The sequence below is a fragment of the Penicillium brevicompactum genome (assembly GCF_028827555.1).
Source record: "Penicillium brevicompactum strain IBT 35665 chromosome Unknown utg000003l_segment0_segment0, whole genome shotgun sequence".
In the NCBI taxonomy this organism is placed as follows: Eukaryota; Fungi; Ascomycota; class Eurotiomycetes; order Eurotiales; family Aspergillaceae; genus Penicillium; species Penicillium brevicompactum.
In genome coordinates, this window is record NW_026623206.1 from 2,401,081 (window position 1) to 2,426,133 (window position 25,053).

The 25,053-nt window shown below is 51.2% G+C and overlaps 11 protein-coding genes across 11 annotated transcripts; 2 read left to right on the forward strand and 9 right to left on the reverse strand.

Moving 5' to 3' along the window:
* Positions 1–1,825: 1,825 nt before the first annotated feature.
* Positions 1,826–3,541, reverse strand: N7506_004800 (uncharacterized protein; the record flags this gene model as incomplete). Its single annotated transcript, XM_056954094.1, has 1 exon — positions 1,826–3,541. The coding sequence occupies one exon, from the start codon at positions 3,539–3,541 to the stop codon at positions 1,826–1,828; it is 1,716 nt and encodes a 571-aa protein (XP_056812983.1).
* A 1,836-nt stretch (positions 3,542–5,377) lies between these two features.
* On the reverse strand, positions 5,378–5,819 carry N7506_004801 (uncharacterized protein; the record flags this gene model as incomplete). Its single annotated transcript, XM_056954095.1, has 2 exons — positions 5,378–5,601; positions 5,786–5,819. The coding sequence occupies 2 exons, from the start codon at positions 5,817–5,819 to the stop codon at positions 5,378–5,380; spliced, it is 258 nt and encodes an 85-aa protein (XP_056812984.1).
* A 288-nt stretch (positions 5,820–6,107) lies between these two features.
* On the forward strand, positions 6,108–9,542 carry N7506_004802 (uncharacterized protein; the record flags this gene model as incomplete). The annotated part of the gene is made up of 2 exons (XM_056954096.1): positions 6,108–6,146; positions 7,140–9,542. 2 exons carry the CDS (start codon positions 6,108–6,110, stop codon positions 9,540–9,542), a joined length of 2,442 nt encoding a protein of 813 aa, XP_056812985.1.
* A 603-nt stretch (positions 9,543–10,145) lies between these two features.
* N7506_004803 (uncharacterized protein) lies at positions 10,146–10,469 on the reverse strand (the record flags this gene model as incomplete). The annotated part of the gene is made up of 1 exon (XM_056954097.1): positions 10,146–10,469. The coding sequence occupies one exon, from the start codon at positions 10,467–10,469 to the stop codon at positions 10,146–10,148; it is 324 nt and encodes a 107-aa protein (XP_056812986.1).
* A 534-nt stretch (positions 10,470–11,003) lies between these two features.
* On the reverse strand, positions 11,004–11,717 carry N7506_004804 (putative haloalkanoic acid dehalogenase; the record flags this gene model as incomplete). The annotated part of the gene is made up of 1 exon (XM_056954098.1): positions 11,004–11,717. One exon carries the CDS (start codon positions 11,715–11,717, stop codon positions 11,004–11,006), a length of 714 nt encoding a protein of 237 aa, XP_056812987.1.
* An 835-nt stretch (positions 11,718–12,552) lies between these two features.
* On the forward strand, positions 12,553–13,464 carry N7506_004805 (uncharacterized protein; the record flags this gene model as incomplete). The annotated part of the gene is made up of 1 exon (XM_056954099.1): positions 12,553–13,464. The coding sequence occupies one exon, from the start codon at positions 12,553–12,555 to the stop codon at positions 13,462–13,464; it is 912 nt and encodes a 303-aa protein (XP_056812988.1).
* A 256-nt stretch (positions 13,465–13,720) lies between these two features.
* N7506_004806 (rDNA-binding RNA polymerase I transcriptional factor) lies at positions 13,721–15,724 on the reverse strand (the record flags this gene model as incomplete). The annotated part of the gene is made up of 1 exon (XM_056954100.1): positions 13,721–15,724. The coding sequence occupies one exon, from the start codon at positions 15,722–15,724 to the stop codon at positions 13,721–13,723; it is 2,004 nt and encodes a 667-aa protein (XP_056812989.1).
* An 816-nt stretch (positions 15,725–16,540) lies between these two features.
* Positions 16,541–17,284, reverse strand: N7506_004807 (uncharacterized protein; the record flags this gene model as incomplete). Its single annotated transcript, XM_056954101.1, has 1 exon — positions 16,541–17,284. The coding sequence occupies one exon, from the start codon at positions 17,282–17,284 to the stop codon at positions 16,541–16,543; it is 744 nt and encodes a 247-aa protein (XP_056812990.1).
* A 1,741-nt stretch (positions 17,285–19,025) lies between these two features.
* Positions 19,026–19,823, reverse strand: N7506_004808 (transcriptional regulator family TF; the record flags this gene model as incomplete). The annotated part of the gene is made up of 5 exons (XM_056954102.1): positions 19,026–19,404; positions 19,457–19,496; positions 19,580–19,593; positions 19,645–19,660; positions 19,766–19,823. 5 exons carry the CDS (start codon positions 19,821–19,823, stop codon positions 19,026–19,028), a joined length of 507 nt encoding a protein of 168 aa, XP_056812991.1.
* An 895-nt stretch (positions 19,824–20,718) lies between these two features.
* On the reverse strand, positions 20,719–22,637 carry N7506_004809 (ANL family adenylate-forming protein; the record flags this gene model as incomplete). The annotated part of the gene is made up of 4 exons (XM_056954103.1): positions 20,719–21,143; positions 21,196–21,337; positions 21,538–22,280; positions 22,352–22,637. 4 exons carry the CDS (start codon positions 22,635–22,637, stop codon positions 20,719–20,721), a joined length of 1,596 nt encoding a protein of 531 aa, XP_056812992.1.
* A 327-nt stretch (positions 22,638–22,964) lies between these two features.
* On the reverse strand, positions 22,965–24,470 carry N7506_004810 (uncharacterized protein; the record flags this gene model as incomplete). Its single annotated transcript, XM_056954104.1, has 3 exons — positions 22,965–23,958; positions 24,012–24,245; positions 24,295–24,470. 3 exons carry the CDS (start codon positions 24,468–24,470, stop codon positions 22,965–22,967), a joined length of 1,404 nt encoding a protein of 467 aa, XP_056812993.1.
* Between the last annotated feature and the right edge of the window lie 583 nt (positions 24,471–25,053).

Consider the following 25,053-nt stretch of genomic DNA (forward strand, 5'->3'; position numbering starts at 1 on the left):
GTCTCGGGGCTGAAGTCCAACGTCCGGTCGGGATGCCTTGCATGTGACGACCTGACGGAAGTGCAAACCCGGCCGAGCCTTAGCCCTCGATCAATTTAGCGCGAGTCAACCCCCTGTCTAGCGCTACCTGTCAAAGTGGCAATTGGGAGATCACCTTAGTTGCATACCTCAGGATGAGAGATCAGATTGAGGGGAACGCGAGAGGTTCGTGCTGAATGAATGGGCGAATGGGATGGTAGTAATTTGTTTAAGCTTGTGTGATGCTGTTGCAAGAGAGAATTCCTAAGATCGAGCCCTCAAGCCCTCGGTATTCCGTATTCCGGACGTCGACGCTATTCCCACCGAGGCCAAAGTACTTTCTTGGCGATCGATGCAAGGGTCGTTCTCCACACGACGAGTTTGGCAATAGTAATCCGTACGGAGTACTTCGTACTGTACATGGCCATTGACCTTTCTATAGAAGAATTCAGATAGATCAAACAGCAACGGTTAAATCAATTGAATGGCGAGCACACACAATCAACCCGAAAGTACTCCGTACCCCTACCCGCGCCCGTCCCAAAGACCGAAAGCAAAGCCCTAACCAACCCAACCCAACCCGATCATGAATTCTAAGTGACACATCAGCCCCATCGGAACCCCCATCCGGCGTCCCCGAGGCTTAAACAGATGAAAATAGTACGGAGTACATTCGATGAGTAAACTAACGATCCGCACTAACGGCCCCAGAACAAACCCGGGACCCAGGACCCAGGACCAGGAAACAACCCCTGTCGCGTCTAGACCGAGACAGCTGCATGCTGACGGGGCACGGGGCACTGATACCCGCTGGAAAGTGGTCAATTGAAATGCCTAACTGCTGACGTGGCCGGGGCTTTAATCTGCTGTCGATTAATGGATAGGGTGGAAAGTGAGCTCAGACAGGAGCTGAGGGCGTAGGTTTTTGGTCGAAGGGGAGGGGGAAGGTTTGATGGCTTCGTTTGTACCTTTTCAAGGGTTGGGGCGTTTCATGGGGCTTTCGCTCTTGCTCTTCCCTTGGGTGTCTGAGCGTTGTGGAAGATGCTGTACGGAGTACCTAGAGGTAGTTGGTGATGACGCGGTTTGGAGTGCTTGGATGTCGCAGTAGTATTGGGGATACCTTATTTGGGTGAATGTGGGAGGTTTCAACATTCCAAAGAATCTACAGTTTATCTCCTAGACAACAATGGTAGTTATGAGCAATGATGGGGTAGATTTGTCAAGGGTTCTCTATTTTTGTCTATGCTTAATTGCAAAAAAGACGATAGCTTTTGAGGTAAGAATTCAAGAAATGCAATTTTAGGTCAATGACAAGGACCAAGCCAAAGCGCCATTTTCCTCTATGTTTGAAATACAGACAAAAAATAAAGAAAAGATCGGACGAAAGGCCGAAGACAAGATGGAAGAACACGAGCTAGCGAAAGGCTCTGACAAAGATGGTGGTACAGCAAGCAGAATGCAAAGACATAAAATTAAAGGAAAATTAAAGATAGAATTCTCGAGGGTATCGAGTCGTGAGTCGGTAATCATGGTCTTGGGACCAGGCATTGGTTCATAGCGCGAAGCGCGTTCAGAGAGCGTCTTGTGGAGCGTTGAAATCCAGCCACAGATCTGGAAGATCATTAGGTTCATTGTGTGCAGATATTGCGGATGCGTAGAGAGTGTAATGGTGCTCATGATCATGATCATATGAGAACACGTGGGAAACATCGAAAGGAATCGTTGGAGGGATCGTGAGAAGCTTGAATGTTGTAGCAGGTAACTGGCCAAAATGCAGGAGAAAGAACCGGAACGCCGAGGGATGCATTTAGATGGTGGTAACATTTGCCTTCTTATGAGACTTTTGGGGCTTCTGGCAGTTCAGGGATCGCAGGGAGTCCATGAAGCGCTGGAAAAGAGGTCGCTGTTCGCGGAGGGCGTCGGGGATGGTGGCTTGGGAGTGTTGCTCGTGGCAGAGCGAGGTGAGCTTCTCCTTGTCGCTGCGCTCTGAGGATGAGCTGGGGTATTCGGGGGTGTCGGAGCGTTGGCGGCGACGGTACTGTGCCTGCCAAGCGGCGGCGGCGGAGCGATCAACGTCTGAGCTGTTGATGCTGCTGTTCTTGCGAGAACGGGGAGGGCGGGTGAGAGATGTGGTAGAGGGAGCAACCAGGCGCAGCGTTTGCATTGCGTGGTGTGCGCGTGGAACGTCACGGCTGGTGCTTGGACGGCTGATGCTGGGTCGATCCATGCTGGGACGGTAGATCTCGGAGATAGGCTCGCCGAGAATATCATCTGGCATACATGGGAATTTCTCCGTGATGTGATCATCCATCATAGCATTGTGAAGTCTAGGTTGCGACTTAGCGCCGCGGAGCTTAGCGCGGCTGCGAACCTTGCGAAGAGTATCGATGGGCTTGCGAGACATCGACTTGCGGCCCACGGATTCAGATTCGGAGTCGGACTCCCAGACTGACTGCTCACAGTGAGCATCAAATGTAGAGGTAGATGGACGCTCCATGGATGTGGCGGTCCACTGGCGGGAGATCGGAGGAGAGCTAGCCACGGGGCTAGGAACTGGACTAGGGCAGTCGTTGGCTGGAATGAAGAGAGCTTGGTCGAAGTGGGTCATATGAGGCTCTTTGGTGACGGGGTTGATAAGACAGGGTGGGGAGATCATGGAAGGATCAAGAGGAGGCCGGGATCCAGGGCCTGATTGTTTACGTCCGTGGCTGTGAGCACTGGTGCCACGAGAGAGGTTGAGGGTGGGAGGCTGCTTCCTGCGGCGAGAGCGCGAGGAGACTGAGCCTGTGGCGTCCTCGTAGCCCATTGTGATAGTGGTGGTGGATTCGTTGGATTGTTGGTAGCAAGGAGTGGTAGGGCGAGTATCAGTAATCAGAGGAGCCACTGGAGGTGGAGGTGGGGGAGGAAGTGAGTATGTTGGAGGGGTGGAAGCTGGGAGATAGAACCGACGGCGAGGCTCTTGTTGAGCTTCCTGGGCGTGCTTGTACAATTGCTCGGTAGCCCCAAGAACAACGTCCGGGCAGTCGGTAGAAGAGTGAGATGAAGAGAATGAGCTGCTCGGTGTCAAGTCCGGGGTGCTGCTGTCTGTCTGTACGGAGCTGAAGGAGTCGTGGCTGCTGTGTAGAGGGCTCCGTTCCTCTGTGGAAGGAGTGTATCGATGGAAGCGTAGGCTGTTTTCAAGCTCTACTTGGGCGAGTGTGGATCGGTCAGGTCCAGGGAATTGTAACGAATTGTGGAGGTCCTTGGTCAAGGACAAAGAATAGTACTGGCTGTTGTTGTCGAAATGATCATTGCGCATCTCTGAATCGTAAGAATCCCAATCTGGTGTGGCGGCCAGCGATGATTCAAGGTAGAAAGGATCGAGATTGGAGTCTTCAACGACCTTGGGGCCGAATTTAGGGTAGTAAGATGAAACGCGCTTAGCGGGGGAGGGTGAAGGGTAGCAAATGGTTGTCTCCGATCTGTTACGATCTGTGTACAGCACGTCCAACTCGCCTGGACAATGTAATCCTCCGTGAGCCATGGAATAGTGTGTAATGAGTGGGGAGAGGGAGTGAGAGACAAAGGCAAGGACCCCAAGGCACAGATAGTCGGACAGGGCACAGAGCAGGGCACAGAGACAGAGCACAGAACACAGATGAGAAGGAGAGAAGTGATTCGGAATGCCAGGGAGATCACAAAAATAAGTATAGAATGACCCGGTGGCTAGTCGGAGAGAACACAGACATGCTGCAATGTAAACAAAAGACCGACATAGACGATCATGACCTATCTAACCTTACATGCCCTTCCGTAGGGATGCAGCAAGGACCCTCGATTGGGTCGAGCAAGGGCGCGGAACTCGATCCGTCCGAAGTATTCCTCTCTTTTGTTTGTTTTGGTGCTTTTGGTTTCTTTTTGGTGCTTCCCACTGAGATCACTTTATTCGTACCTTCTTGTGCTACGGTTCATGCTTGTCCTACCCTTCACTCAACGTTCCAATGGAACGAATTGAAGCGAAGGTGAGAAGAAAAAAATATCAACCTTCCTAAAGACCAAATGTGAGATATCAGAGCCCAAGCGCCGATCGCCATCGCCAACACCTTGTCACTTTGGTACTTTTTTTTCTGGTCCTTCTATCGTATGCACACATTCCAGTAATTCCTAGCAACCGAGAGCCTCAATGTTCACGTTCCATTTCGGAAATTGTTCTCCCAGCCACGACGTCATAGGCTTAAGGTAATGCTTTGGGAGTATTTGGTAGTGGCTGGGCCTTCTATTAAGTCTTTGTACAATGCCGTGTCACCACCTCTGTGTGAGGGAGCACCTGTGCCTGGTTCCTAGATCCTCCTGGATTATCCTAGACAGTCCTCGCTAATCCTCTTTAGCCCTCTCTGCAAAGAGGGCTATTATGAGACTTAAGCCGGGGGTCGACGGTTGACTTCCTAACTTTCTCCCTGGACGGTTGGCGCCCCCCGCCTTGACAGTTGATAGATCACATTTACCCTCGATCAATCAGCATTAATAAATTTTTCGCGACCATTCATATGTTCTGAATTAGGTGTTTTGGCTTTATGACTCTCTTAGACATCTAATTTGACATCACTTGGTGCAATGTGTCAGTTTCTACTCCGTAAAGTTTACTCGGTCGTTTTTATAGATCCCTTCTCTAGGTTCGCTCTACCTCCGTATCCCCGTACACTATCGAACTCGTCTACGATGACATATTGAACATCGAAACAAATGCTTTCAAGACATCTGCTTCGTTGCCCGATCAATAAACCCCACATTCCAATTGGAAAGTTTGACTTGCATGCATCCCGCTATACCGACAGCCGCAGTGCAGCGGATCATATAAGTACTTTGCGCCCCTGATCGGCAGGTCCAGCTTTCCATCGTCGCTTCCGTAGTTCATGCACTGTTCGCGATCTCACTGCGATTGACTCCTCGGGGATGCACCCACTGCATCCTCTGCAGAAACCCTCGCCTCCCATCCTCTCCGTCACATTCCTTCGCCGCGCGACGGATACCAATAGTCAACGATTCAGTTGCAAAATCCTTCCCCGTGGGCCGACCAGCGTCTACACTGCAACATCATCAATTCTGAAATCCAATTCTAATTCTAATTCTAAATCCAATAAGGGATCCCCCTACAGGCGAGGAGTGAAGCCGCCCTCCATCCCCCGGACTCCTTGCCCTATCTTTAAAATAGCTACTCAATGATCACCACGATCGAAGTTCCAGACAACCACTGCTTAACCAGATCTCTACTAGAATGGGAGCTCTCTCACCATCCCCGGAACTCTCTTGCGAGACATCCTCCCGTGATTGGTTCAGACAATCCCAGGTCCTTGGACAGGGAACTGAAACACCACTCAAACTACCCAAGCTCCAGTTTCTCAGATGCAGGCTGCAAGGCATAGGTGAAACCCACCTCGATTCTGGATCTTGTCGAGTCCGGGAGTGGCAGTCGTGCATCCGGACCCTTCCCCGGCCCGATTGAGGGATCAAATTTTCCGACGAGGCCCTTGCGTTTCTTTCTTAGGAGGGCGTGTCCAGGCCTTTGGATTCCTGTCCTAGGGTTGTGTCGGTGGTCTTTCGTTGCTATAGTAGAGTATGTAATAGCTGCATTATTTGTTTTGGTTGTCTCGGTGAGCTGTACGGAGGATGGAGTAGTAGTTTACTCCTGGCTTGATGGAAATTGGCTATTCCAAAGTTGCGAGGGGGTGGGCTAGATTCGTTTCTGTAGGGGTCACCTAGGTGTTTATCGCAGACTTTTGAGGCTTACCTCTCAGGCCATTGGGGGTCTGACCAGGAAGCATTGGGGGGGAGGTTCGTCTGAGGCGCAATGGAGAGGTTGATGTCATTGCGGGGGATGTGAAGATGCGGAGTCCGGAGTATGCACTGTGGCATTGTCAACTTACACTGCCTATAGTATACATGAGAATCTTGGAATATAACAACACTTAGCTATTATTCGTAGAATGTTAGAATGTCAAAATTTAACTAGTATTTTCTTCACTTTTTCGACTTCGATGTAAGTAATCGCACTAATTTCACTAGTCGAGAACCTTGGAACATCGCCGGCCGCAATCCCTCAAGTCCCCCTCATGTGGAGTAGTTCGTTCCATGAATTGGAGACCGCGCCGGTGCGAAGTGAACCGTTGGGTCGAATGGGTCCTGATCCAGTCAGACAATTTCGAGTATTCTCCCTGCTATTATAGTCGATGTCAAAGTACATTGTAACTACTAACCCTGGAAGTATATATATTTATGAAACTTAAGTGCTTTGGTATAGAACGGGATATATATCAGCATGACGCACTGCCAGCGCATCTATATATTTTTAGGCGCTCTCACGGAGCCACTCGCGTACGACCGACAATCCATTCTGGAACCATGGCACAGTTGATTTAGCTATCCACTTCTGTTTGGGTGTTTTTCCCCTAATAATTGACTGATTCTGCGTGGATCATCACGTCTGTGCGAGAGAATCATCACTGCCCGGTTGCTACTGCGTTACAGCATTTATTCAAGCATTGCTGCATGACTACAATAGTACAGAGCTCCTAAAAACTTGGAAGAAATATTCTCTGGCACAAAGTACTGGAATCTCAAATTGTTGAGCGAGAGCGAAGATACCTCGAGTCCAGCCCTGGAGGTCAATTAGGGCAGCGGAGACCGCATTCCTGCCCATCACACTTGCGGCACGCCCCGTGGTATTTCTCAGAAGCTTCGGCCCAATCTGACATCTGCTCTCATCAATTTTTTTCCTTTCTTTTTCCTCCCAATTTGAAGCTGACTCGACGTTTCGTACATGATCCCCGAGACACGTTTGGCGCGCTGCAGCTCCAAGCTGCGGCGACTCCCCAGCCATCTCAATTAACCAGCCACCTCCGAGGTCTCCAATTCTTTTCCACGCTTCGACAACTCCTGAGAACTTCTGTTTTCTCCATCAATTGCGTTATTATTACGTGGATTGAGATTTCAATTCCAACAGCCTGTAGGGCTGTAATTCATCACACCTTCTGCGATCGACAATCTTGCGATCGCGATCCTGTGAGACCTATCTACTCAGTGACGCAACCCTCGCATTCCTCGCATTGTCGTCTTTTCCGCAATTTCACCGACCCTTCTTAGAGGTGTCTCGACACATCCACAGAGTGTCTGACGAAGCCCACGATTCTCACGACCCTTCCACGTTTACGACCTTTGCACCGCAGCGCCAGCCGACTGCCCAACGACCTAATACCTCCGCCTCGGCTGAGACTCCCTTTCGACCTCAAAGTGCTGCTGGCTCCCAGCGTACATTGAGACGTGTCTCCCGACGACCGGAAAATCCTCAATCGCTCCACCGTCGAGCTGTATCTTTAGGCGCTTCAGGTGCACACCCTCCTCCACCCCGGCCGGCGCATATCACCCCGGCCTCTGTACGACACCCTCCTACCAGTGGCATCGCCGCACTACGTCCGGCCCTCTCCGAAGCGCACACTGACGACAACGGGTCCACCGTCGACGACCCATACCAGCTCCTCGACACTTCATACTGGCCACTTAGAACCACCGGTGTCTCATCGCGCACCGCCTCGGCCATTCTCTACGCGCTCGAAGACGCCATCCGTGGTCCCTTCCAGCTTTCCACAGATTACGACGAAGTGAATGCGTCTATGTCAGACATGGTAGGCGTTGCTGGCCCCGCTGGGCCTGTGGGTAATGGCCGCGTTCAAAATGGCGGCCCCCGTGTACCCCCAAATCCCATTTCGGGAACATCGCAACCTCCGAGTGGTGTCAGAACACCGACAGATATCATGAGACAGCGCCGGGATCGCGAGGCCCGTCGCAAAGCAGAACACGATGCCCGAGAGCGCGAGCAGGAAGAACTGGATCGTCAGCAATTGGCACAGGAGCAACAGGCTCACGTCGAGGCCCAAGCTCAGGCCCAGGCCCAGGCTCAACAGTACGCTGCTGGCGGCTCTGGAGACAATGTCTCGCAATCTCGCATTCGACCTCCCAGAGCTTCCAGGGCGCCTGAAGGGCAAAAAGCCGAAGCTGCACCCATCCCTTCAGGATCGGCGCCTGGCTACCGACCAGCGGGAGATTCCGCGCCCCCTGGTAGAGCATCCGAGTTCCAAAACGCACCTCCGCCTGCTGCTGCAGGTCAGGCTGCAGGTCAATCCCGACCGACACCTGTGTCTGGCCAAAAGCCTCAGCACGCTCGCTCCCAGAGTGCCGCTGCCCTTGGTGCTCAGACTGGCTCTGGTGTGTTTGCGAAACCGGCACAGGCTCCCCCTGCAGGACAGACCGGCTCTCAGCAAACGCTGCAACAGCCGAAGCGCGTTGGCTTCCCGCATGCATTCGAGCGATGGGAGACTTTGTCTTCTCACTGGGAAGGCCTGACCAGCTATTGGATGCGCAAACTTGAACAGAACAACGATGATCTGGAGCGCGATCCACTTAGCCAACAGTTGGCTCGACAAATCACAGACTTGTCTGCCGCCGGTGCAAACTTGTTCCACGCGGTTGTAGAGCTCCAGCGCCTGCGTGCCTCTTCTGAGCGCAAGTTCCAGCGCTGGTTCTTCGACACCCGCGCCGAGCAAGAGCGATCAAAGGAAACGCAAGCAGAATTGGAGCGCCAGATCAAAGCGGAGCGCCAGAGCCGTGCTGAGGCAGCCGCTGCCGGGCAGAAATCCGAGGAAGACAAAGTGAAAGCCGAGGAGCTTCTCAAGGAAATGCGTCGCGAACTTCAAATCTCTAAAGAGGAAGCACGCCGCGCATGGGAAGAGCTTGGCCGTCGTGAGCAAGAAGAGCGAGACCGAACCAACTCCCTCCGCAACGGCGAGCCCACGCTTGTCGGCGGCGTCCAGGTGGTACCGATGGTTTCTGGCCTTCCGAGCCGCCACAACACCACTCGCTCTCAGACTCGTGAAGGAGCCTATCCCACCGGCGCAGCTGCCGCAGCTCTGGCCACAGATGCCTATGGCAAGCCCGTTGATCCAAGTTCAGGTGCCCAGTACTACCAAGACGGAACCCCAATGTCTCCCACAGGCTCCGACCCCTTCATCGAGCCCAAGAAGACCGACCCACCCGCCTCCAAAGTCCCTTACCCAGCTCCACTCTATGAGCACCAAACCACAACCCCCCAATATCCCGCCCCTGCCACTTCCGAGCCCGACGACCGCTCCTACGTCGGAAGCAGCGAGGCCGACGACGACTATCCCCACTACGCCCACGACCCACAAGGTCTCACCTATCCCCCCGGTCCCGCTTCCGAGGAAAGCGAAGAATACGACCACCCTGCCGCCCCTTACCCAGAGGGAGCCTACACCTCCGCTGAAACATCCGCCACCCTGCAAGCCCCTTACCCGCCCACTTCGGCTGCCGACTACAGCGGCGCCGGCTGGGGCCCAGGCTGGGAGTCCATGACCCCACGTCATCGCCACCCAACCCGTCTGAGTGACGTCCTGGAAGAAGACGAGCCCAGCCGCACAAGTCCCAGTCGCGCTAGCTTGGCAAGTCGCAGCCAGGCTAGCAGGAGTATCCTGTAAAGAAAGAAAGAAAAAAATTATCTTCCTGCCTTGGCTCGCCTGCTTTGTGCTTTGTATACATAGAGCTCAGGGTTGAGCTCAGCGCTGGCTTTTATTTGCTATCTGCATCTTTTCGTGTTTCCATGCATAGATGTCGAGGCGTTCTCGTTCTCCTTCCTTTAGCGAGGGTGTTTCTGATATCTTTCGCTTTTTTTTTCCATGGGCTCGTTTTATTGTCTGTTTATTATTTGTCTGTCTTATTTTTGTAGATTGGCGTTCCATTCCCCCTATCCCCTGTTCTCTGTTCGTATTCCTTATGTCTTGTGCCCAGGTGTCATTTACTTTCTTCAATGGTAACTTAATTATTATGCGCAGTTTCATATAACCTTACATGGTCATGAGATCTAGTAAATTGTCCTGAATCCATCTCATTGCCTTTGGCGACGGTTGGATCGAACTTCATCAATCAGCTTCGTTCGACTTGAGACTCCCCTGTCCACCCTATCTCAAATCGACCATTCTCAAAATACTTCGCGTAGATCAAGGGAGATAGCTTCGCATGCAAGGATAACACCCTTGAGATAAAGATAGCCATGGACTATCCGTCAATCATACTGATAATCATTAGAACAAAACAGCTCCAGTCTCCAAGCTCGTATCCCAACTCACCAGCTTCTTGATCTTATCATACTCAACCTCTAACTGCGCAGTCAGGGAATCAATTGAAGCCTCCAATTTTGTCCCCATTTTGTCGCTGGAAGTCAGACTGTGCGGATTCAAGGCTCTGGGCGGTGTTTCTTCGTATGGTCTCAGATATACCCAAATAGAGGATAAAGAGTATGAGAGTAGTGTTGTGAAGATAAAGAGGTAGACGAGGTCGATTATCGTGATTTTTTGTAAGAGATCAACTGCCATGCAGTAGCTGGTGCTCATTTGTCGTAGGGCCATCATGGATGGACTAACGCGGACTTGGTGTTACCCAGATGGTGAGTTAGGGAAATGAGAAGTGTGAATTGGAGGACTTGGAGAGTGGAATTATTGAAATTTTGAAGAAGAAAAAAGATCAACGATTCTTGTCGCCTCCAGGGCTTTGCGAATGAGATTTGGGGACTTGGGTGGATGGCCGGGTGAGTGTACCCGGGAGCTGAGGTTATTCGCCCACAAGTGCGATGAGCCGGAATTGACTCAAGTGTGCTTGGAAGGGAATTCAAAGATTATGTTTTATGATATTGAGTGCATTACTAGATTCATATTGTGGGAACTCTGATGTTTTCTGCATATTGTTTTTATCGAGCAATCGAACTAACCATGTTTCGGAAGAATGTCCTCGATATAGATCGGTGATCTCGTCGCGCAGGGCCATAGCACATTTCCTCAAGGTGATCTGTAAGATAGCCATACAATCTAAAGAATCAATTGAAACCTAAGATTTGTCTTTATTCAAGATCTAGTAACTACGTAGAAAGATAGAGTTGCTACTGCTCACTGCCCTGCCTCCAAAGCATCGGCCATATCACCCAAAGTATCAAACCGCCAATCATAAATATTCTCCTCCAAATTACCCATAGTAGCACCAGGCCTCTCAATCCAAACAGACTTAATCCCAACCTTACTAGCAGGGTGATGATCATGGAACTGACTCTGCGCAGTCTGAAGAACCTGCGCGGGCTCAACGTCGAAAGTCTTCTTCACCGCCGAAAGCATATATTCAAAGTTCTTCAAATCCGGCTTATAAGATCCAACATCTTGAGCAGTGATGATGAGATCGAATGGGAAGCCCTCCAGACTACCCGCGTTGCTTCTGGCGAAAGATTCGCGATCCACATTCGACAGTACGACTAGCTTGTACTGTTTTGAGAGCCGGTTGAGCGCTTCCACGGTGTCTGGGAATGCAGGCCAGTTGCCGACTGAGTTTCCGAAGGCAGTGCTTTCTTCCTGGGTGGGAGCTGCGAGGCCTAGACGGTTGGTGAATTGCGGGTGGATGGTGGTGAGAAGTTGGTGGTATGGCATGTCTGGAGTTTTGATTTGTTGCTCGCGCTCAAGCTCATGGTAGGTGGTGAGAAGGTGCTTGCGTGAGAATTCAGCATTGTTCTTGTCCAGTGTTGGTTGGAAGGCTGTGAGAATGCCACCTTCCCAGTCGATGAGGGTTCCATAGACATCGAATGTCAGGAGGCGGTAGTCGGAGAGTTGAGTCATTGTGATGAAAGTTCAGCCTTGGAAGGGATTGTGATTGTGTGAATTGAATTCGAGTCTGGATGGAGTAGCAAGGTGAGGTTGATGCGCTTTAAATGAACTCGTGGAGAGGCGCGGGGCCCGGGTAGCAGTACCCGAGGATGTAGTTACCGCAGTCCGGATAGTGTCATGTCCAGCTGGATGTTGTATGTGGAAACCCACAGAAATTCAAAGATTTGAAGGAATCTAGCGTGTTATCCGGAGGTTCTATTAAAATGACTGCATAGAAAAAATGCCCCAGACAAAAGCTTTCAGTGTCCCGTTACCCTACAGTGGTGATGTGGGTATATAGTCCACTCGGCTTCTATTAACTTCAATTACTGTCAAAATCCCACAAAACCTTCAAATTCAAGAATCATAGAGTTACTGCCTATGTGCTCATAGTTGTTGGCGTATGAAATGTTGGAGAGATGGACAATCATCGAATAAGGCAAAGGCTAACCTCACCAAGAGGACTAACCAGCACTTGTACGAAGCACTCCTGGACATATTTGTAGATGTGTCACTATATTCACCAAACACTAGTTTCACAGTCAAATAGTGCAGTGGGCCTCCAGTAGTCTGTGGCTTCAATTAGCTCGATTCAGCCCACCCGACCAATGAAAGCAATCAATCTCATTTACAAAATCCCCAATATCCTTCAGGGGTCTCAGGGTCTTACATTTACTTAAAAATAGGTTAATCGGTTAACCAGGACAGGGGAGAAAAAACATACATATACGCCAAGCCTCGTAATTGTAGAAATTTCTGGACCTCGAGCTCTGCCAAACGCATCTACCTGTACAAGTCGTCTTTCAAGATGCCAGGCACATTCACCAAATGCTCAACAACATCAATAGTACTCCTCGCGACAATCTTCTTCATCCTCTACAACTACACTCAAACCGAGCCATACATACAAACACAAACACAAACACAGAAGCATGGCCCATCAATCCCTCCAAAACTCTGGTACAAGACCGGACCGAAAGGACTAAGCGACCAATCCGAGACCTGGCTTCGAGAATGTCTCCACAAAAACCCGTTGCACGACACGCAGATCCTGACCGATGAAACGGGCGACGAATACGTTTCCTATCATTATGCCCACCGCCCCGATATCGTATACACGTACCTAGCACTACAGATTCCAATCCTGAAAGCCGATTTCCTTCGCTATCTGCTTCTGTTCGCGGAAGGGGGCGTGTGGTCTGATTTGGATGTTTCGTGCGAGATGCCTATCGCGGAGTATATTCCTAAAGAGTATCAGCGTGCGGACGTGGGGTTGGTTGTTGGGTGGGAGTTTGATGTTGGGTGGGGGGATAATTTCATTCGGCAATTTGCTAGTTGGACGATTATGGCGAGGGCCGGATGTGTGCATTTGGGGGTTGTTATTGATGAGATTGTGGCGGCTGTTAGGGATAAGGGGCTTTTGTTTGGGGTTGGGGTTGATGGGTTGACGATTGAGATGGTGGGGGATATTATTGATCTCACGGGGCCGAGGAGGTTGACTGGGGGTGTGTTGAGGAGTTTGGAGATGATTAGGGGTGAGGTGGTTGATATGGAGTCGATATCGAAGTTGATGGAGCCGGCGCTTGTTGAGGATGTGTTGATTTTGCCTGGGTTTGCGTTTGCGGCGTCAAGTAATAACTATGTGAATGGGAGTGGTGTGGCGCTGGTAACGCATCATTATGCGGGGAGTTGGAAGAATCACCATGGTGGTGAGATGTGAGAAATGTTCCGGGGGATTTTTCAAGGGAGTTCCTAGGATGAAGGCGTAAATTTTCAATTAATTCCCATTTTTTGAAGCTAGGCACTGTGGTAGTACATGGGCAGGTATGCCACGCTCAATCACGATATCATCAATCATAAGGTATCAGGGAACTTTTGGGCAAATTTAACAAAAGATCAGATGTGGAAATCCCAAACGCCGCGCTGAAGTAACAGAGATCCAATCACGTTGGATTGGTTGGTAGAAAGGAAATGCTTCACTCCTCATCGGTCTCAGTGACATCTTCACCATCCTCGTCGTCAGACTCGTCGGCTCCACTGTCAGAGTCATCCGCATCGTCGAGACCCGGAATCCCACGCCACTCAACGTAATCGCCCTCGAGCCAGCGTCGGCTACGGGGAAGTTGATATGGGTCGAAGGGGAAGTATGCGTCCAGCTGGTAACCGCTGTTATCGCCAGCACGGATTTCACGACCGACATGGCTGAAGCGGGGATCTGCGAGGGTGGAGATGCTGCGGAAAGCAGTTATGCGCATGCGTTTGTTGGTCTCGAGGAGAGGGTAGACATAAAGGAATTGGAAGTGGTGGGTGATACGGGCAAACTCGGCAACAATGGCCGGTGAGCACACCTTGAGAGGGTTGAGTCGCGAGTAGATGCACTTGTGAAGGAACTCTTTAATATTGGGTGGGAAGGTGATCTGGGTGGGTTCAAGCTCATCCACCTGATCGTAAGTATCGCCATCCGCGGCCGCAGTCGTCAGGTCACGCCAGCGGAAGCAGAAGATGTAGAGAATGGCCTGGGCGGTGGAATAGAAGGGGCCGTAGCGGCGGAGGTCGGGACCACGGCAGGTGTTCTCATAGTCAGCTCGCAAGCTGTTGAGGTGGGTGAGGAGCAGATCGAAGACGTCGCGGACCACGTCGCCGGAGATGTGAGCACCACGGGCAACGAAGCTGGCCAAGTATGCAGCAGCGGACTGGCGCACGATGCCCGGCTGCAGCTTGTTGAAGAGGATTTGCACAAATGTAGAAGCGAAACGATCTATAAGCACGGGTGATGCCTGGGAGAAGTGGAATAGGAGGAATTGAGTGTGACGGGACCGGTAGGTGGGGAGAATAATGGTCTGGAAATGGCTGAGGAGAAGGTCCAAGGCGTTCTCCTTGTCGTCCAGGTTGTTAGAGGAGAACGGCGTGCTGAAGTACTCGAAGAGAAGGTCGATCATGCCGTCAACCTTGCTGATGTTTTCCTTGATCTTCTTGCCGGATTTGGCGTCGTCGTCTTCATCATCGGAATCATCGCTTGCAACCGAGTCATCGTCTTCCTCTTCCTCCTCAGCGGCGTGAACGAGGTTGTCACCAATCTCATCTTCGTAGTCTTCCATATCAACCTGGATTTGGACATCGATTTTGACCAGCTTCTCCGTGACAAGGGCCAGGATGTCGGACTGAAGCTCTGGGGCATAGGTAATCATCTGAATCAGGTTCCGAGTGTAGGTAACGTTCGCGTTGGCGGGATCCGAATCGAAGGGGAACTGCGAGGACAGAATCGGAGACAAAGCTCCACTTCCAGCGGGGATGAGTTTTAGAATGTGGCGCAATGCCATGTGAACGCGAGTGTGAATGATCGAAGCCGACACGACCTCATAGTCAGGAAGTCGGCCGACGCCTCGAGGGACAGTGGCCATATTGGCAGTGAGCATCTTCAGCACGGGGGCAAGGTAAGAACCCTGTGCAGCGGCAAGATTCCCCAGAAACCTGATGAAGAGCTTGACATAGGCATCATCTCGGCCGAGCCATTCGCTGTTGATGACAGCATTGACTAACCCACTGCAGGATCGGTCTAGAGAGGCGACATGCGATAGGAGTCCCATGAGATGATTCTTCAAAGATGTAGGTGTAGGCATGTCATACGCCAGCAAGCTGTCATCGCCCTGCTTCTTGGGATCGGCGGTGAAAATGCCCTTGATGTGATCATAGCCTTCGCTCTCGGACAACGTGACATGTCGATGAATGGCACTGCGGACCTCCTCTCGAACGACAGCCGGACTCTTCTCCGACGAGGTATCTTCGTGGGTCTTAACATCGGTATCGAACTGCACGCGAGGCCTTTTCTTGATGCGAGTCTCCTCCTGATCCGGTGTGTCGGAAGAGGGCGAGATCTCGAGGTCCATGTCGCTCATTTTTCGTTTCGAGCCGACAGAAGGAGCCGCGTTGGAAGACTTGGAGGTCTTGAGGATAGGGACGGGAGATGGGGCCGAAAGCATTTTGGATCGTTGTGAAGGCGTAGCCGTAAGCGCCGGGGTTCTGGAAGTTGTGGCAAGGGATACCATGGCCGAAAGGGAATAAAGTCGAGATGGGGTTCTAGGTCGACGAGTGCAGTGACATTGGCTTCTTCCAATATGCAGTCGACTGGTTCAATGTTTGAGGGGACCGGAGCTTATCGAAGCCTGGTCCAAGCACACGACACCTCACGTCGAGGTCTTGGGACTTATGCTACTGGGAATAGGGGATGAAAGGAGAGCATCTGTCTGCATCCGATGACAGTTTGTGTCTGGTAATATAGTAGTAAATAAGGATGCAGACAGAACGGTCGTGATGTTGAAGTCCGATAGAGTGAAATTTTTCCTTTCGTTTGCTGTGGAGCCTGCGGAGCACCCGTGACCGTGTCGGTGAGCCCTACCGCCTCATTGGGTGATTGTGCTTAGGTCATCATGTGCTCATTCTGATTGTTGATTGTTCTATTGTTTTTTTTTTTAATACAAAATGGATATAAGACTATTTGATTGTTTCTCAATAGAATGTTTTTGTTTTTTCTTTGGACAATACTCTGCGGTAAAAGATATAATCGCATAGTCGCAAAAAGGATCAATGAAAAAGACTATCTACAAGAAGAGAAGAAAGATAAAGATAAAGAATCCCCGAACCGTGAATTTGAAAAGGAATGAACGCGGGCACAAGAAGGGCCTCCCATGGTATCGTGTAAAAAGCAGTCGTAAGAGAGAGAATAAGAGTTGGTCGTCGTGGCGGAAGAGAATCCAGTCCTTGTCCGCAAAGTCGTAAGCCCGGGTCAACCGTAGGCTTTAGAACCAGGATGTGTACAGGGATCCACGGTTATCACCATCGAAAATGCTGCCGTAGAGTTCCTCGACCTCCACCAGATAATCCTCCACAGAGAACTTCTTGAGGCCTTTCGTGTGAAGGATCCGCTCTTCCTCATCAAGTAGATTCAACCCACCAAATTCCTCAGCCACCTCATTCACCTGCTCCAGTTCCTTGCTGAAAGGATGAGGCTCAGGCTGGAAGAAGTCCTGCGAGGCGCGAATGGCAGGCGTGCTGCGCGGGGCATTCAATGGCGGAGGCGACATCCGGGAGACCGATCGCTTGCGAGCGAGTTCTTGGTGCGAGCGCTTAGTGTGGGACAGGGCGCGCTTCGGCACCACGGGGGCCTCGGTCGACGATGTGGAAGAGCGCGGGTGGCTGGTGACGGTGGCCGAGCGCTTGGGGAAGTAAGATGTCAGAGGGTTAGGCTCGGGCGAGCTCTCGTGAGGAGAGACATCTGGCGAGGTCATGGAAGAAGCGTAGCTCTGGGGAGACATGGCGTCGTCGGAGCGGAGCGAAGAGGCCGAAGATGAAGCGGAGTTGAGATCGGGCGCGTTGTAGGCCAGCATGTTGGTGGTGGACAGCAGCTGGACGGGGCCTGATATATTGCCCCGCTTGATGGTTCCCGAATTCAGTCGCACATGCCCCTCGCCGCGGTATGGCATGGGTGCGGACACTTCCGGTCGCTTATTACGCCGGGTGAAGGCGCGCGACAGGTTCGACATGGTGCGCTTGGGTGTTTTGAATCACCTCGCTGGATGAAAATGGTGCGATCGGCGATTGCTTCGGCAAACGCTGTGTAATTTGGATTTAGAAGTCCGCTTGCGATCGCGAACGCGGCAATGGAATTTTGGGTTGACGATTGCGGTAAAGAATGTCAGATGTCAGATATTGCAGTCAAATATGGTGAGATATCGTGATAATATCGTGAGATGCAGATTTTAGTCCGATGAAATGTCTTGCACTTCGATTTAAAAAATGAATGTCGAGGTCCTCAGGGTTTTGCACAGCAAAAGAGAGGATCTAAGGAATGCGATCAGAAGGATGAGTCGAGGATCTCAGATCACTGCACAAACAAAAGGAGAGAATGAAGGAACTAAAAAATGCAGAGGTTGGAGAGACGAGAGAAGAGCAGGGGGCGAGGTCCCTTACGGGGGCGCTTAGGAGTTCGACCAGTGCAAGTGCGAACCTTCTCTTCCGTCCCAAAGGATTTCACTACGCAGCCCAACAATCATCGGGTCTGGCTCCAGTTGGCTCCAGTCTCGTCCAGTCTCGTCCAGTCTCTTTCAAGTCTAGAAGCCCCATTTTCTTTCCAAAGGGCCCAGTGTTCGGTCTGGAGTGGTTCATCCAGACTTTGAATTATTCGCCTCTTTGCCTCTTTCGAGTCCGAAGTACACACTACACACACTACACTACACAATATTCGATCCTTGGCAGGGGTCCGGTATCCAAGTATTTGTTTGCCCTGTAAGGTCCCGATATGTGTGCCTTAGTACACCGTACGGAGTATGGAGGGGCTACCGACGTGTTCCTGTCTAACGTGGTGTCCCTACCGCCTCTCCTGCGTGTCTCCTGCATCACTGCTATCCCATCCGCTGTCAACAAGTCACCCCTAACAGAAGCTGAATACCATGATGCAATGGAAGAATTTGAGTGAAACCCTCGAATGCAGGTCCGGGCTTTTAGTTCGACGGACGTTTCACGCTGATTCCCACACTGTATGAAGTCTGTGCTCCGTGTCCCGTTTGGCTGCAATCACCCAGATCCGCCAATGAGATCGTCGGAGGGGGTCATGGCCTCTGAGTGCGGTGCCCTCCGTGCTCATTTAAAGTATATGATACTCCGTACGAAGTAGTGAAGACGGAGAATTGTCTCACTCATGTACTCCGTAGCTGGACCCTGCTCCGGGCTGTTCAATGTGCTCCGTACTCCGAGTTTTGGGGGATTCTGGGTTGATGATGTGTGGAGTTTATGCTCAAACCCTCGGGCTCCACCGTTTCCGCTTCGTGTGGGACTGCGGCCTTATCCCGATGTACATATTTCCTGCACTCCGTAAGCCTTGCACACTCGCCCTTATCCTTTTCTCATTGGAGAATATTGCGGCGTGCAAACTCATCACACTCGAGTCGAAAAATCTCCGTCCCAGAAGAGGGTGAACATAAAATGAGAAGGAAAAAGGAAAAAGCCCGACACCTGAAGCAGCCGGACTATCTTAGCCCGTTACAGATAAGAAGCCCAGCCGCACCTGAGCAATACTGGAGGTGTCAACTACAAAAAAAAAAAAAACCTCCCGCTGAGTTTGCTTGACTCAAAAATAAAGACTCGGATTTCGATGTGATAGCTCTTCAGCTCGAGTCGATCCCGACTCCGAAACGCCGACCGTATCGTCTACAGCCCCGACTCCCTGCCGCGAACTACTCGGCGACGACATGACCTCATCCATAGTCTGAAAATAAGGCGATGGCATCACCTGATCATGCGCCTCATAAGGATTCCCCCAATCCGAGCATCAATCCGACCATCTCCCTGCCAAGAATAAGGAGCAGACTGAGGTTCGCGCGTTTCAAGCGTTCCTGGAATTGCATAAGTCTCGGAAGTCGCCCTCGACTGCGCAGAGAACTGGTCCGACATGACTGTCATCCAATGTTCCAGATCGCTCCACTCGCGAATCGGTAACTGAGACCATTCTTCCATGCGAGCTGCTTTCTGCTTCGACACTTCCGGCTTCGAAACCGGCGTTGTGGTCTGGCCTATTGATCGGAGCGTCATGAGAGCTCCATACAAAGCGGACTCGGTCTCTGCGAGTCGCTGCTCAAGCTGGTTAAGGTAGCCCAGTGGCAGGCCTCTGAACAACTTGGTTTAGTGGAAGAATTGGTGCGGCGCCGGGCGTTACTCACCGCTTGCCGCTCTCTGGGTATACGCATTTGGAGGGCTCGCCTGCGCACTGAGAGCAGAATGGACTTGCGGGCGTGTCAGAGATTGGACAGTGCTGAAATGGCTGAAACAGATTTCGATCTTACAGTTTGCGATCGCACTATGCATGATCAGCTTATGGTGCTACTTTGTCCGTCGGCTCGGAACTTACTTTGCATTTCCGTGTTCTGCAAACCTCACATGAAATCGGATTCAGATTCTCTTCTGATATGGTGGGAGTTCAATGTCAGTCAATCTATGTATGGCTTTTATGTGGGGTAGTTGTAGCTCACCTGGCATGGTCGTTTCTGTAGTAGCAGATGCCTTGCGCTTCGGTCGCAATTGCCCCATCTGCTAATGGGGTTCGATATGTCAATCACGTGGACATACTCCGAGATCCAGGATTCCAATTGCCGGTTTTTGAATCGTGCTGGTTGATAGTTATGTATGATGCTTGCCGGATGAAGGTTTCGGAGTAAGAAACCTCCGGCTGGCAATTTGATCCGCACGTGACATCTAAGAGAGTTTAAATCTTGGTAGTCGACTGGGGCGGATGAGACAATTTTTGCCATTGAGCGATTATTCTATTCAAAAGTGGCCAATTTGGTTTGAAAATGAGTGGGCAGACAAAAATAGTTGCTGGCAGAAATTCCAAAGATACGATATGGTGAAGACCTCGGGATGTGCTTTAGTACCAGTTGGGCAGACACCTACAAGATGCTCCATACTCAACAACCTGATGATCCCAAAGATAAGTTGAGTCTGGTCTTTTCGCCTGATATGACTGATACCTAGGTATGGAGAATACATTATTTACATGGGGTCCTCGGGTAGTGAGGAATGCCTCATATCTGGATGGGACTGGGTTTCGGGGTTATCAACACCGTCATCAAGATCTCGAGCTATACAAGTGCAGTAAAAAACGCTTTAGTACATGTATACGCATATTCTCTACCTGGACAAAGTCTCAATACAACTTTAGTTTTAGCTGTCCGCGTGGCTTCGCTTCTTGCACTGCATATCCCATTCTTATAGCTCTCTCTCTCTTTCTCTCTCTCTCTCCCCCCTCCCCTCCTCTTCCAAATGTCTTCCTTCCCCAGAAACCATACAATCTATGTCTCCATGGGTATTGCTCCCCATCGACTTGAGTTCCTATACAGACATAGTAGAAATATATAGGATCAGATGACCCGAAACTGCAGATCCCACCAGGCGTCACCCAGGAGAACCTATCCAGTCAGACAGCTTACAAACCTCCCCAGTCAAACACCCGCGACGAAGCTTTTGCATCAAGCTTATTTCCGCAGTACTCAACACCTTCCACGGCATATGAATCCGGCATGTACTCAGAGATGTGGAAGAATCTCCGAAGGCACTCCCTCTTCAACACCTTCTCGGACGGCGTCAACGGGACCTGTTCCTCGTTCCGGAGAACCCGCAAGAGGGTAGGCAACTTGTACGAAGCCAAGTTTGTCGCAGCGAGGTCGTCGCGTATCTGCTTTAGAGTAATGCCATAACCCTCTTCATTTTGAAGCCGCACAAGGGCGGCTACTAACCCGCCAGCTCCGTGGTCTTTGACGGGAAGGACATGCGCTTCAGTGATGTATGGGAGGTCTAGGAGTTGTCTCTCCAGCTCGGGAATGGATATCGTGTACTCGTGGAAGCGAACGACTGTCTGGTTGGTTACTCTGATTGGGACGTAGGGGACATAGGAAAACCATACAGTCGGATGAAATCCTTCCTTCGAAATAGTAATCATCACCGACGCGGCGGGCTTGATCGCCTGTTTTGTAGAATCCCTCCTCGTCGAAGGCGGCGCGAGTGGCTGCTTCATCGCCAATGTAGCTGTCTGTGTAAGCAGAAGACTGGGAAATGGAAGATGGATGGAGGATGGAAGATGGAAGATGGGCTTACTGGGAGAATCTGGTTGGACTTTTGACCAGAACTTCCCCATGGTCACCGTGAGACAATTTGACTGTTATCCCCGGGATGACTTTACCGATATAGCCCTGATTATGTGAGGAGATATTCCAGGTTCGAGATGGGAAGAATGCCATGCACATACCTGCTCATAGATCGAACCAGGTGGGTTGATAATTACACCCCCACCCATCTCTGTGATCCCGTAGCCGTTGATAATAGGCATACCGGTCAAACCAGCGAAGAAGTGCCGAGTCGACGGATTTAGCATCGAGCCGCTCACAATCACGCGCTCTAGCTTCTTCGCCCCGTCAATATACTCGTTTTGCTGTTTAGACGCAAGAGGGCTGATATTTTCCTGGTAGTACTCCATCAAACGTCTTAGCAGCGTCGGGGAGATCGCCATTTCCGTGACTCTTCCTTCCCTCAGCACTTCCCAGAATCGGGCTGGAGGGGCTTCATTCTTCAGAATGTGCAGGCCTTCACCGATAAGCACACTGTCAATCAATCCTGTTCCGCCTACCCAGTGCGGGGGACATGATGCGAGATAGAGCGTTGCGGGTGGTATATCTTCTCCGAGATGGAACATCTTCAGAGTGAGAACAACACCCTTCGGGGGCCCAGTGGTGCCGGATGTAAACAGAATCAGACAGCCAGCTGTTTCCGGAAAGGTCAGCTCCTGGTTGATTTCGAGTTCTGTCGAGTTGGAGACAGTCGCTGTCGCGGGATCCGCCCTTGTGATTGGGATCAAAGTAACCGTGTGACCATGGTTTCGGGCATGTGCTGTGAATGTAGTGGCCATGTCGACCGTTCTGTCCTCAGTCAAGATATAGGTTGCCTTGACCTTTTTCAGAAAGTACAACGCCTCGTCCGGGTTCAGCCCCGTTGCTATCGTAGCTTAGTACGATCTCATCAGAGTATCCAGATAGACAAATACTTACATAGAGGCACACATATACCCCCCAAAGCCACAATGGCAAAGAAGCTGATAATGAAACTATATCCACTATAGGCCAGGTACGCAATTGACCTGGCATTCTCACACAGACAGCCCTGCTCGTCGAATGAAACACTCGGCAATTGCTCTCGCAGGATCTCCCGCATGTGGATTACATCACGGATCAAGTCGTTGTACCTTGCATTAACGCCATATTCATCGTGAAATAACACGCCTGGCGACTGCTTGGCTAGCCTGCGAAGCTGGAGGAAAATGGGGTCATTTGGAAAGCCCATCTCGATCTGCATTTTGAGTTTTCCAGCAAAAGTGGGCAACTGAGGAGACTCCAACAGTTCAGTAGCAATTATTACAAGATCCACACCCCTTTTTATGAATCACGTGTAGTCTTCTAGTTGCTAATGGAAATGAAACTTAGTTTCCAGCTCTTGTTGGCAGTGGGTCCTGTTCAGTCGGTTTGGTACACGTCATATGTAGTTCAAAAAACGTATGAAATACCAGAGCAGATCATTTTGGCTTAATTTTACAGAGTATGGAGTACTGACCGGCTCAATGTACTAGTTATCGATGGATATCCATGAATTATGCCTTGTCTACGGACTAACCCGTGCCTCTATTCACTTGCTAGTCAAGTCGACAAAATTCATCACCTTCCTACCCGTCGAACTGCGCATAAACCCACTAGCATCAGACAAGACCTTGAGCTCAAACAGCTCCTCGTTGCACTCGAATACAAAGAAGAAAAGCTTGATTTCCCGCGCCAACTCGAAATGACTGATCTTGCCTGCGCCTGAATCTCGCAGCAGACGGATTTCAAGCACAACGTTAATACCCTCCGTGTCCGCCTCGGGATACCGCCGGATGACCTGGTACTGAAGAATTCCCCAGGACTCGGTCTGGAACAAGCGCTGGACGTTTGGGAATTCAAAGTACTCTCCGTACCAGTCGAAGCTGATGTTTCGGTCACGGCCGTAGACGCGCGCGACACGCAAGTGCGATGCATCTTGGGGTGTCAGTTGGGACTGGATGTATTCGGGGAGTGGGTGAAGGGAGACAAGGTCGCCGCAGATGTAGCGCAAGAGAGGGTTGCGGAGACGCTGTAGGGAGGTCTGGACCATCAGGCCCTTTTCACCGTCTGGAAGAGGTGCAGACGGGGTCTTGTCTGTGTGGTCTGGGTCCAGGATGGAAGAGGGGAAGACTTCCAGATGCATGAGACGATCGTCATATAAAAAGTCTTCGTAATTGTGCTGCGAAGCGCTCTCGGTCATCTCCCCTGTTGAGATTCCCCACGGACCGGCCTCTGCACTGCCAATCACGGAGGAGATGTCGACGTTGGGAAAGACGGATTTCAGGAAGCTGCGCTGCGCGGGTGTCATGGGCTCTGAAGTGTAGAGTGCTTTGGTGATCTGCGTCTGCAGCGTTTGCTTCTGCGCGTCTGGAAGTCCGGCAACGTGTCGCGCCAGCTGGACCAACTGCCCTGCATCGCCGGCGACAGCGTTGACGTCGTATTGGGCAATCGTCTCGGCGACTTTTTCGAGGGACATTTCGTTTCCGGCGCAGAGCACTGTGGCGCCGGAGGCTTCGAACACCTCTGTCATGAGGTCAAGGGCTCTGTCTGGTGTTAGCCATGAAGACTTCACCCCCACGTCAGTTGGCATACATACCGGTAGAGATGCCCTACTACGTGCATTGTGCACATCCAGTCACCGGGACCAAGAACGCCAGTGGAGCGCATCAATGAACCAAACACGGCCCGCTGCTTTCGCGTTTCAACTGAATCAGTCGCAAAGACCATAGGCGCTCCTCCTGAGCCTCCACCTGTGGTGCTGATGTACGTGCCACGTCGGTAGCCATTGCGGGGGTCTTTGTCGAGGGTGAGGCGGGCGATTTGTGAATATCTGGAATGTCAGTGGAGAGTATGGAAGAGGGACAGATGGGATGCAGTACAATTTCTCTTTGTGGGTCAGAGGGAAAGATAACAATTCGTCATTGCCTGATTCCCGTGCCTTGGCGAGAACGGAGGGCAATGCTTCCCGAGTAGGAGGATAGACAGCGTCGGAGTAGAAGGGATGAACGCTGGCAATGGCCAGGACATCGGCGAGAGGATAACAGTTGGCTTCCATTTTGCTTGATCTTTGACGGGAACCTTGATAGATGGAAACTCACATGGCTGCGTCCACTCAGAGGTGGTTAATATTAAACCCCTAATGACATACTCCAACTATTCGAACACCCGTGGACCATTATGGAGTAGTAGGTACTCCGTTTTGGTAATGCGCTAGTAATTTAGTCGAGATCAGCTTCTGCAGACCAGCTCGATCGGTGGGGCCATATTTCACTAGCTTTCTAGGCTCTGGTTGGCCTAGCCTGAATCACCTAGTGAATTGTACTCCGTACCACTCCGCAACCTAGTCGAAATCGGATTTGCCCCCAGATCTGACCCTTTAGGACGCACTCTAGATCTGGCGCACGGAGTACGGAGTACTCCGTACATGGAACTAAAATACCCCTTCCCGATCTAGTAAGAGGACTCCACACCGGCCAAGCTTGCAGAAGTTAGGCAATGATGGTCGTTGAGGAAAGTCGTGAAGAGGCAAAAGTTTGGTCCCGGCTCGGCCCACGGCGGGTCGGGTCGCCATCATTTTCATTGTACTCCGTACCCCGTACGACTATTCAATTACAACCATCTGGTGCTCTTCCTCAGGG